Source organism: Apteryx rowi, unplaced genomic scaffold (assembly GCF_003343035.1).
Source record: "Apteryx rowi isolate R43461 unplaced genomic scaffold, aptRow1 scaffold_131, whole genome shotgun sequence".
In the NCBI taxonomy this organism is placed as follows: Eukaryota; Metazoa; Chordata; class Aves; order Apterygiformes; family Apterygidae; genus Apteryx; species Apteryx rowi.
Genome location: NW_020447542.1, coordinates 447,627 through 460,339, shown reverse-complemented (window position 1 = coordinate 460,339; position 12,713 = coordinate 447,627). Strand labels below are relative to the sequence as shown.

Below are 12,713 nucleotides of genomic sequence, written 5' to 3'. Positions count from 1 at the left end.
GTGAGCATATAATTTCTGTTTATTAGTTGTGTGGGATTTTAAAGTTATGTATGATCTTCTGAAATTGTCACAAAAATTTCTGAAAACTCACGCACTAAAAGTGAAAGCTATAGTTATATCAACTAAATAGCAATACTGTCAGTTGCACTGCCAGAAAAAAATGGTTGAGATAACTCAGTTAAACATGCTAAAAGCAAAGAAGAGTTTGTCTAGTCTGTTCTAGCAGATGAGTGCTCAAAGTTCTTGTTCTTCAGATTTGCTCTCAGGTGGTCAGAACTGATGACTATAATAAAAGTTGAGTGCAACTGTACATGATCCAGAATAGTAATTTTAGTAATGCTCCTAAAATTAAAAGTGGTCAAGCATGAGAAATATTGAAATAATTAAGGAAGAATTGAGGCTTACTGCTCATAAAATATATGATTTAAAGGGCATTCATGTTTTATTCAGATACCTTTGACAAATGGACAGATGTGCCAGCCTCAAAGACCACAGGCAAACTACAGCCAAGTCCATCATCTCCCTCAATCATCAGTGGTGAGACATCCATCTAGAGAACAATTAATTGACTATCTGATGTTGAAAGTTGCCCACCAACCTCCCTATGCACAATCCCAGTGTTCTCCCAGACAAAGCCATGAAATGGTAAAGCAAGAGGTGAGAATAAAATGTAACTTGGATGTATGACTTATGTCTATTAGTAGCAGCAAATGATTACATTGTTTTTTGTTCATTACTGCTGCTCTGTAGATGGTGACCGAAATTGTTTAGGAATTTAACTCCAGCAGCAGACAATGCTAGCTCAGTGCAGTTCTGCTGTTGAAATCACATTCCTTCTGGTTTTGAGCTCTTTTCCTGTTCACGTGCACATTGTTAAAGAGATTTAAATGTGGTAGATTTTTGTGAGAAYGTACCAGAAATCTACGCTTCCCTGTCTTTACAGAGATAGAAATTGTTTCTTCACTACATTTATTGATCACCAACTCACTATTTATGTAATAACTGAAAAATGCAAAGTAGCAAAGCAGTTCAGAGTACTTTGCATCTATTCAATGCTGCCCAGAATGGTTCAATAGCAAACAGAGTAGTATGCAACCCTAAATAAAAGCCAGGATTAAAACAATCTGAGTGCCTGATGTGTGCCTGAAAATTACCAATTTTGTCTGTGGCAGACAGATGAGGGTAAGAAATTCACATACCTCTTAATGGTCCTTGCACTGTGAGCACCATTCTTTCTGTTCTTGGAGATGGGCTGTTTCCTCTGTAATTCTTTTGCCTTACAGAAAATGTTGAGCTCTTTGTTTTCATTCCGTACTAGAATGAGAATCTCCAAGTTTTGTGCAAAACAGGTTTACTAGTGTGCTCTTCTGGCAAGAGAAAAGGGGGACAATGTTAGCTGTGTGGAACTTAAAGTGAAACAGGAGCCAGATTTGATAAAATTCAGCTGCAAGGAACAAGGGAAGAGAAAGAACAAGTTTTTGCATAATTCTCTCTTTAAAAGTTTTTCTTCATCTGAATACTTAGTTTCATCAGCTTTGGGTGTAAGTTTTCAGCCAGTTCTTCTAACTTTGGTTGTAACATCAGATTCGAGTGAGAATTGACAAGGATCCTGAGCTTGGATTTAGTATATCAGGAGGAGTTGGCGGTAGAGGGAATCCGTTCAGACCTGAAGATGATGTGAGTATTTTATACTAATGCATGTTTTTAAAATCATTATGATCAGCAGATGTTTTCAGTGTTTAAAAACAAAACTGGTAGCTGGTAGGAGAGAAGTGAAGACATATGACTATGGCAAATCAAGAGGGTAGGTGAGCACTGCGGCTATGTGACAATCCAGACGATGACTCTAGCTGAGTGGTTTTTATAGTCTTCAGACATCAGGCAACAGATTCCAGATAAGTGAATTATGGGGCTTACAATTAGGAAGCCTCTAAAAGAGAATATGATTTAGCCTGCAACCTTATTTCCAGAGGTTGATAATTCATCTTGATGTATACATCTGCTTTAAAAAAAAAAAAAAAGGCTTGAGTTAAACATCAGGCAGATCAAAATTTGCCCTTCAGTACTTCTTTAAAAGCAGTTCTCCAGGATTTAATGTCAGAAAAGCATGGCAGTCACAAAAGCAAATAGATCTGTAAAATAGTATTACATGCTCTTCTACTTGAAATGGAAAATTGAAATAATGTTTTGAATTTTATCAGTTTCATGCTACCATACTATTTGTGAAGTAAACTGTCAAAAATGTTTTCCACCTCTGTTTTTCAAGGGTATATTTGTAACCAGAGTGCAACCAGAAGGACCAGCATCTAAGCTATTGCAGCCTGGAGATAAAATAATTCAGGTATTGTTGTCATCTAATTAAAAAGCCTGTCTAATATACCAGTTCATTTTTAGTTTGCTTTTTTTCCAAGAGCAGAATGCTTAAGTTCTCTATAGATTGCCAGTATCTTTTTCAGAAGCATTTTTGTACACTGGGATGATGCTTTGGGTTTCCTTCCCACTAACATTAGGATAGGTGATACAGACTGAAGCATTAATCAGTTGGCTCATCTTTCAAATTGTGACCAGTTTTCACACTTATAAAGACAAAAATAGTCCTAAAGTTGTTGTTCAAGATGGAATGTGAGCATGTCCATGAGGATTTTGCAGTCACTCAGTTACTGAACTTGTCATTCCCATGCAGTATTCTGAATATTGTGTTGTCTGAGCGCCAGACATTGCCCCTCACAACGCCTTTCCCCAGCTGCACCTTGTTGTTACACCCCTCCATCCCGCAGTTCCTGTCCCTCTTCGCTGCCTCTCCCCAAGCTGATGGGCTGCACGTGGGCAGGCACTGGCAGAAGCTGCCTGTTTGCTGAGCCAGAGCCCCCAGCCTTCTCGGGGCAGGAGAGCAAACAGACTGTTACAGGAGCCGCGGCTTCCAGGCTGCAGCCTTGCAGTTCTTCTCGAGGCAGTCGGTACCTTTCAGACCTCTTCTGAGTCAGATTCGTTTGAAATTGTCTAAAGAGTTCAGAAGTTATTTGGGGAGGGATCAAGGAAAAGGACAGTGTGATTGTATAAGCCTTCGTTGTCTTGTGGAAGCTGGTTAACAGGACATTCAAACGGTGCTGTAGCCAACCTTCAAGTTGGAGAGCTAGTCTTATCATAAAATTATTCACCACATTCCTAGTTAGAGAATGTTTATAGAGTTAGACTTACTGCATTTCAGTTTTTCTCAAAAAAATACATTAGTATCTCAAATTGCAACCTAGCATGAAGAGTTTCTAAAACAAAAGCAGGTTGGAAACACAGCATAATCCCTCCAACATAAGAAAAAGCCAGCTAGCATACAAAAAACTGAATTAAGGTCAAGTTGTTCCAACTAAAAGATTGTATTTTTCAGGATAATTAAATAATTCTGCGCGTGTTTTTCTTTCTCACTAGTGGAATGAGAAAGCCAGCTTCAGGTCCTAGTTCTCTTATTGGTGTAGACATCTGGTGGGGGGAAACTTCCAGACCTCCATACAGTAACAGGAATTAGACGGAAGTTATTTGCACGTGTATTTCATATCTTTGAGGCAAAATTATTCCAAGGCTAACAGAATAGTTTCATTTCTTGTAGCCTGCAGCATGTTCTACTCATCAATAGCATCATACTGTGCAAATCTGCAGTATTTTATTGCCTACATTCATTAACAAATTGGTTATTTTAATCGTAGTTTAAGCTTCAGTAAACTACTGTGAAATATGAAACTGCTATTTTCAATTCTTTTTAGGCTAATGGATACAGCTTCATCAATATCGATCATGGACAAGCAGTATCTTTGCTAAAGACTTTTCAGAATGCAGTGGAACTCATCGTTGTACGAGAGGTTTCTTCTTCATAAATACTGTGGATATGGGGGAAAAAGCCAACAAGATTCATCGAAGGACTTATGGGGAACTGAATATTTTGACTATTTTTATATATGAAAGGGACTGGAACTATGATCAAAATTTGTACAGGAGATGAAATATTGAACTTGTGGTTAAAGGGGGAAAAACCACTGTACAGAATGTGCAGGAAATCATTTTGGAAATGCATATGGTGAATAAACTTGTTTTTAAGCATTATAGCAATCTAAGGATCACTCCTCCAAGAACAAACCTGTGTTGTTTTTTGTACAGATGGTAGGTTTATTTTTGGAAATTCATACACATTACTAAACTTTGTGCAAGGCTTTGAGAAGCCTACGTTGTAGCCAGTGGACAGATGGCAGGGCTGTCTGTCCTGTAGCTGTTTATTGCCTTTATTTTTATTCACCAGATATTAATGCATTAGTGAAACCACTTCTGTAGATGTGGACAGGAGATATGAAACGTTGGCTTTGCTATGTGCATGTTGTATAGATGAATGGGTAGATGGAAGGTGGTGCTGGTTGGACAGAATAAAGGCCAGGTGAAACAACTATTTGCTATCTAAATCTGGAATCAAGAGTGATGAAAGTGTGTTTAGTTTTGGAGTGTACGTCTACCAATAGAAAATGCAATAAAAGCTTACGGTGTTTTTTAGGAAGACTATAATTACAAATTTGTGATCTTCTACAGGATTTGTTCTTAATGTAGTCATTGAATATTCATTTGCCATATGCAATTCAAGTTTAGGGTCTCTTTTTTTTTTTTTTTTTGCATACATAATTTTTTCAACTGTACTGTGGAAATGTGYCCAGAGGTTTTTCTCTGCCATGGAAATCCCCAATTTTGTGCAAATGGTGATGCTTTTATCTTTATAAAAAGTACTCCATTTTAATCTTACAGATTTTAAAAATGAAACTGAAATGGCCAGTTTTTAAGATTGTTGCCTGTAATATTCATCTAAAAACACACAAAGTGAAAGATGCAGGAAGGGTTATGAATGTCATCTTGATTTTGTTTGGCCTTTGCATTACCTTGTTAATCAAAAAGGAGACCATATGTGTGGAGCTAGGTAACCAAAGCAAGTTTGTGAAACTTTGAATAGTGATGGAGAATTGCTGTGGGGAGCCAAGGAGCAAAGGGAGAGCGTTCTTGCAACCCACCAGTTCGTAAGGATGTTTCTTAAAGGGCTGTTCCTACAGGTAACTTTAAATGTGAACTAGACACTTCAGAGTCATTAAAGGGTTTCTAACTATATTAATATAATAGTGATTTACCACAGGCTGCCTTTGTTCCTTATTACTGTATAAAATATTCAATTATGCTTTTATTAATTTTGTTTACCAGAAACATTAACTTTATTTTTCTCTTTCTCCTTTGTAATTGAATAGAGACTGCATAATCTGCAGTGATAATTAACACACGGTTGTTATGGACCAGGGAAAAGTGCCATAGAAGACCAATAACTGTTTTTAATCAGGGCTAATGATTAGCCTGTCATTGGAGCAATATTTAGTTATTGCAGTTCATTTTTAATTACATATAAGTTGGTAGTTTGAAACTGGTATAAGTTGCTTTTTTTCAACCCTTATGTACAAAAATGAATGCTTTTAATAAAGCTAGCAAAAACACCAGCCTCCTTTAGTTTTGGGAAAATGAGCTGGAAGGGAAAGGAATTATACATAGCTAGCGGTAAAAAACAGGCAGTACTTTTTAAGTAAGTGAACTCCAATATTATTGCACTTCTTTCAAAGATGTTAACTATTGCTTATTGTACTGTGTATAGTTCTAATTTTAACTGAAACCCTTTAACAACTCTTTGTATATTTTAATTCTTTTTAGTTGATTTTCAGTAATATTTACATAGGAAATGATTTTTTTGATATATTAGCAGAAATGTGCTGTATTTTGATAAACTTCACTTATTTTGTGTGCTGTTAATCTCTAAGGAAAAGAATGAGAAATATAGCTATATAATGGCAGGCTTCAGTATTCCCCTTCTAAGATGTCTGTTGTTGTTGTTTAGTTTATATTTTTTTACTGAAAATGCAAAATGTTCACATCACATCTTCATTACTTCTGATCATGTTGTTTTTATCACACGCTGCCTTTTAAAGGGAATGCATACAGACAAGTCCTGAATTAACTTGGTCTTATACATAACCTGTACCTTTGGGAAGGGAAAAGTTCAAAAAGCAGAACTGATTCTTTACTGATCTTGGATGGACTTTATATAAATTTTGCAGTATATTTTAAATATCACTGAGGAATTATACTGTGTTCTACTTTGCTTTAATGTTAACAGAAGTTTTAAACTATATTGTGTCACTTAGTTTGCAGAGTTATGTATTGCAGGAAAATGCTACCAAAACCCGTTTGGCTATGGTAGAAGTGTAGGAGTAGAGATTTACAGCAAGAAGTTTAGTACTTCTTGTGGAAGTACTTGGCCAAAGTTTGTCTTCAGTAAATGAGCAAATTAACCATCAAATAAAACATTGATTATGCTGATTTTACTCAGTAAACCTTGGAGTTTTTAATGGGTTGAAATGTGTTTGTTCCTTCAGTGTCTGTGTGTAAAGGTAAATAAATAAATGTCAATCTATGTGATTTTGCAGAGAGTGGGAGGAAGATGTCTCCTGAATTAGTACAGCCAGGATTCAGCAGGAGGAGAAACCATATCAGCACTTTTCATTTTGAATGCATCTTAAACTACATTTTGAATAGAATAAAATCTGTCAGCAGCATAAGTTACTCAGCATGGCAATGAGTTGATGCAAACTCTGTTAATTCTTTCTAAATAGTTCATTAAAGAATCAGTTCAACTCATATAGTGAAAAGATGAAATCTCCCACATATTTATTGTGTAAATATTTTTCTGAGTTTCTTTTTTGGACTGGAGTTAAAAAAAAAAAGTGTATATACTTGAAAGCATTCTATGAACACAAACATAGCAATAAGCAACACACAGTTAAACCTTTATGATTATTTTGTTTTTGTTTAGAAATATTCCCTTGTCAACAGCTATGAAATGATGTTTTTATTGATCAGCATTTATTCAACATTCCAAATTTTTGTATATAATTAGACTGTTTCTGAGTAACACATGGAGAATAGATAATAAACTAATGCTCTTTAAAGTTGTGTGTAACTGATTTATTTAATATATAGGAAATTCCCCATAACACAGTTTTATTTTTCTATAGTTTCTGCAGGACCTTATCCTCTATCAGTATCTATTAGTAAAAGCTTACTTGTGTTTCCTGGCTCCCTGCATCTTGGTGCCCAGAGGTCTGCTCTAGTGGATTGTGTTGCAGGACTGGTTTATTCATAAAGGTATTTGAAATAAGAGCTTTAGGCTAAGACATTAGACTTTAGGCTAAGTATTTGTACAAAGGATTAAAATGCTGTATTGCTTTGGCTCTGCTCTGTGTGGCTGTCAGTTATTCTACTTTTCATTCACTGAGAGAACAGAAATGAGGACAGAAGGAGACTTGCTGCTGTGTAAAATAATTGGGAAAACTGCTTTTAGTTTTAAATAATCATATAAATGTGCTCTTGGTTCACTTCTTGGATTGTTTGTATGSCTAGGGTGTATCCAAGAAATCCCAAAAGGCTATGGGTAGTTAGTGGCTCCTTCCTAAAAAGATAAGTAGTCTTTTTGTCTGATGTAAATTAACTTGTTTCAATAGCTGAGAAGGCATGACTAAGTTAAGGAGCAGGGTTAAAATCAAGTGTCTTGGGAGTGCTCTTTGAGAGGATACAAGGGTTTACGTGGTAAAGAAGGTGAAGAGCTGGGCGCAAAACTTCCAGGGAAAGGTAATGCAGACTTGCACTCAGTTTTCCTGGAAACCACCTGACAATGTATTAATGCAATTAAATTGTATAGTCTTTTTTTTTTTTTCCTTTTTATATATGCATCTGGCATATCAGTCTGACTAACTTACTACTAGAGTTTTCTCTACAGAAAAAAACGGATTCTGAATTACAGCCCTGATGACCCTGGAGCCCTGGGCCCCTCCTGACAACTCTTTGTACCTGTACTCCACTGCTCTGAGGGAATTTCCCCTCTCCCGCCCCCTCATTTTGTCCTTGTGGACTCTTTCGGAGTCTTTGTTGTCTTTTCTGCCTTTTATGCATCAGATTTCAGATTTATTCCCTTTCTCATTTCAGGGGTACTTGTATGTGTGCCTCATTACTGTGCAAATGAGCCTTTGATCTGCCTATTTATTTCATTAGTCAACAGTTTACCTTTTCATCAGACACCTAAGGCTGGATCCAACTCAGATGGATCCTATAGGCTGGATTCAACTTGTGCTTTTCTGACTGGAAGCCCTTTTTCAGAGAGCAAATGTATTTTGGCATGTTATTTCCACTGATTTGGGTTAAATCAGATTTCAGAATGTGCCCAGAAGATTCTGCTGCAGCATCTGTGAGCCTCTCTTGATACTGGGCTCCCACTACGCCATACACACGAATGCAGTATAAGATTGTCCCTGTCTCAATGTATACTATATGACAAACAAGTAGCCCGAGGAAGAGAAGTGAAAATTTCTGTGTAAGATGATACACTGGTCAACTGAAGTGAGTTGAAAAACTCATTTTAGATCTAATGATTGTCACTTCAATGCATTGTTCAGGCAATATGCTACCTATCATCCTGCGAAGTTGATGAATTATTGGCCAACATACATAAAATAAGGCTCAAATTTGCTTATTATTTGCTATAGTGCCCAAATCCATCCTAGCCAAAGGAGTGTTTAACCAGGGGGAGTTGTTCTGTATAAAGTGAATTGTTCTATCTGAGCTGTACTGCTGTTTCTACAGCAGAAATTCCTCCCATCTCCACATGGATGTTAGTTTTATGTAGTGCTATGATTCCTCACAGCTTGTTTAACTGGAGCCATATTTTGCCATGAATAAGGACACTATTTTGATATTTTTTCCCTATTGTATGTATAAGAAAGCAAAACAAATATTAGAACAAACATCTTTCTCAATCTTCTTTTATTCAATTTTTTGTATTCAGTTTGGGTCTGGCTGATTTTAGGAAGCTTTTTGTCAAGTCTCGATTATCAAGTCATTTCTGCTCTTCTGGCAGAAAGAATCCTTTCCCAAAGGACCACCTGAGTAAATCAGTTAAAAAGGTTTTGAGAAAGTTCTGAGGCCTCCATTAGAGCAGATCCCTTGTTCTAAATGGTCTTATCTAGAAAATTAAAGAACTACTAGAGCACTTCACAGAGTCTTCATTTAAAAGGACAAATTTGCATTTTTTCTGCCCTCCCCAAAACATAGGTTTTTTTGTCAGCAAGAACAAATACACCTTCGGAAACAAAATTTTCCTCTTGTTGTGGGAATTAGAAGTGTTTTGAAAGATTGTTGTTGTTTCGGGTCAGGGACTTCTTCATGAAGGGCTGATACTGCATCCAAAAAAGCCTATCATTAGTTACATTCTTTGGTTCTTTCTTTGGAAAACTGCTAGTTTAGAAACTATCCTGTGAGATGAAAAAATGAAGACAAATCATGACTGTAATAACTGATATTGTTATACTATAGTGTTTTCATATCAAGCTGATAAAAACTACACTTGCGTCTAGGCTTGGGAACCCACTGTTTTAATTCACGTTCTTACTCATCCTCAACAAGTAAGCGATAAAAAAAAAAAATTAAAATTTTCTGTGACATGACCCCATCTGATGATTTTTATAATTCCTGAAGATTTGTACTTAGACACTAAGCTTTACCCAGCCTTTACTTTGCTGTGCTAAAATTTGCAAAATATATAAAGACAAGAAACTAATAAGCTATGAGAAGGTTCCAATATCAAATGTTCCCTTCCGCTTGCCATTTAAGAGCCTCATTTCAAGTATAGCATTAACACCCCTTGCAATCCCTCTCTCCCTTTCTGATTTCTGGCTTTCTGCATTCCTGCATCCACTATTCCTCATACTATCTGCAAGAAAACAATTTGTATTTCTGTACTGCAATTTGGAATATTGCTTAGCATTAAGAATAAGAATTAAATATGGAGAAAGGTGAGGCTATTTCAGCTAAAGGAAGGGAAAATAGGGAATAGGCATTACAACATACATATTTTACACTACAGAAATAGTCTGCACAGAATTTTGTGCGCTTAAAGTAGGTTGCAATGCTTATATTGTGTTTAATGGAGAATCTGTTAATAGCTATAGATAAATGTAACTGAGCTATGAAACATTCAGTTAACTTACAGCTGGTGTAATGGCTTAATGGCTGAGAGAGAACATTTTCAGAGATGTAATAAAAAGAGGCAAGAGAATAGTATCATGCAGCTAGGCTGGCAGCGCTTCCAAGATGGCTAAGAACAGCTCTATATGCAAGTGTGTGTTACTGAAATGACATGGCTTTTCTAGCATGTTCTAAACTTTTGAGCATCAAGAATTATAACATTTGCAATCACAGGAATTTAAATATCTATATTGCAGCTGCCTAACATGAAGGGAAATAGGGCTCTGCACTTAATACATTTCATGAGGTACAGTTGGATACTGCAGATTGCTTAGCTATTTGTTTCCTCACTAGCAAAATTAAAAAAAAAATGTTGACAGAATATTCACTTTCATTTGCAAGACTTGTAAAAATACTGATTTGGATAAACTCCTTACGGAACGTCTGTTAATAGTGAAACTGGTAGCAGATGCTCTACAGAGAAGTTCTTGTTCAATTGCTGATTTTGCTGATTTGCGAAAGAAACTTTGAGGGGAAAAAAAGGGGGGGAAAGCTTTCTACTGAATTGTAAGTATGCATCAGTAAAACACATGATYGGAAAGTATTGTGCAAAGGCTCCTAACATCGTAACACTTTAGCATATTTGATTTTGTTTGCTATGATTTCCACTCACAATAGAATAATCAACAATTGTTTTTGAATATGGAGAAGATATTTTTGCTGAGAAAGTTTCTGCCAGCAGTACTTCATTGAAAGCCATGGCTCCTCTGCTGAGAAAGTGAGGTTTTCCAGTAAATATTGAATGAAATTTTAACAGCTGGTTAGTTGTCATATTATTAAATCCTGGGAAAAATGAAATAGTTAGCAAGTGAGACAATGTTATATGATTAATTGTAATATAAAATGATTGATGGCTGGTTTAGATGCATGCAAAGGTTAGAAACTATGCTGGAACAGATAAAGCCTCCAAACATTTTTTTTTTCTATTGCATTTTAACTCTAAAAGCTATGAAAATACACTTGGTGATTTGAATAATGGAAATAACTTTGGAGTAAGTGACTTGTGGTTTATGAATAGTAGACTGTAATTATTCAACTACAGCACTAACACTGATGTGCTTTTTTTAAAGGTGTCACAAGACACAAATTTTGAAAGACTTTTCAGCATTAATATTGAGATCAATTTGTTCTGTAACAATATATCTTATACTGGTTTTGCATAAGTTATAAATAAAAAGTTAATATTTGTTTGCAAAACTTAGTTGAGACTTGTAATAATAACAAACAGATAAAACTGCACTCATAATTAAATTTATATGATAATCTTCCTGTTTGATGCTTTGTAAAACAGATTCAAATTATTTTCTTTTAAACCTCTTCATTGTGATTTAAAAAAAAAAAATCCTGTAGCTTTTAGGAGTTTTTTAAAGCTAACCTGTTATTGATTTATTACTTACATAATTAATTCCTAAGAAAGTAAATTATGACTAAAAAATTATTTCAATTTTCCTGTTATTTATTCAAAACTGCTTTATTTGCCCAAAATTTCACTTTGAAATATGGGCACTGGATAAAAGTTTATATGAAGACAAAATGTTTTCTTCTCTATGCTTCTGCCAGCAGCTGTGATGATATGATTAAAGAGAAGTGATAATATAATGTATATTTTACGAATTTATCAGGAAGTAGAAGACTTAGTACTGACTCCTTTGTCTGAGAGGAGCAAGACAGAGAACAAGACCCCATAACGTAGTAATCAGGGCAACTGTGGAAGTGAGGGGACGTCCTGCGGCTTGGGTCCCAGCCTTTCTGCATTTTACATTAAACAGTAAATGGATTAAAATATACCAGCTGCTCCGAGATTAAGGACTTCACCAGCCCAAGCACGAGCAGCAGCCACTGGGCTGTGTTATGGGGCTGTTTGTGCTGTATGCTCTCTGGCCCAGGTGATGCCTACTTACTGCGTCGCGGGGCTGGGGGGAGGGTGTCCTTTCTCCCCCCTTCAACAAGCCCCATTCTGAGCTGTAGGGAGCGGAGGTCGCCTGGGCCGGTCCCCTGCTCGCGCAGGGGCAGCTCGAGCCGGCTGCCCGGGACCGTGCCACTCGGGTTTGGGACACCTCTCAGCRGACTCTCCAAAATAACTAACTAACTAAAGGCAATCAGAGCATCATTAATCGACTGAGTGTAGTATCAGATGAGCAAAGTTCAAGGGAAGATGGCTGCAGGATTTCCATTAGTAGTGTAAGTAGGTAAAAATAAAAAAGCTGCATTTTAAAATACTTTCTTTTCCTCTCCTACACATACATACACTACTGATTTTAAATGTATATTCATCAACCTTCTTGTTTAATAACAGGAACTTAGAAAATGCATGTCTGGAACTTGCATACAGCTTAAAAGAGGGTCTTCTAAAAACCCCTTTTGAAGCAGACATGCTTCTGTAATCCGAGCAGTATTGTCTGGAAAGCAAATACAGATTTCCTAAGTGATTTAGGAAATGCTGGGCTGAAATGATAATTGGATGCAGATTCTCTTTCCAAATCTACCTTTTACTTGCTTTGGCTCACTTTCCCAGTCTGTCAGTGGTGGTGATGCTCTTTTGCTGTTAACATGCACTTAGAGATCCAGAGATAAAA

At 36.4% G+C, this 12,713-nt stretch overlaps 1 protein-coding gene across 15 annotated transcripts in view; it reads left to right on the top strand.

Annotated features, from left to right (window-relative positions):
• Positions 1-7,010, top strand: part of ERBIN (erbb2 interacting protein) — a 117,879-nt gene extending 110,869 nt beyond the window's left edge. For 12 of the 15 annotated variants that reach the window (XM_026056377.1, XM_026056379.1, XM_026056387.1 and 9 more), the window contains 4 exons: positions 451-657; positions 1,585-1,677; positions 2,267-2,341; positions 3,756-4,109. In XM_026056377.1, the coding sequence (XP_025912162.1) occupies positions 451-657; positions 1,585-1,677; positions 2,267-2,341; positions 3,756-3,866 (486 nt within the window). In that variant the 3' untranslated portion in view covers positions 3,867-4,109. Of the gene's footprint in view, positions 1-450; positions 658-1,584; positions 1,678-2,266; positions 2,342-3,755 lie in introns of all 15 variants that reach the window. The other 3 variants (XM_026056383.1, XM_026056373.1, XM_026056381.1) reach the window with 3 other exon arrangements.
• The last annotated feature ends 5,703 nt before the right edge of the window (positions 7,011-12,713 follow it).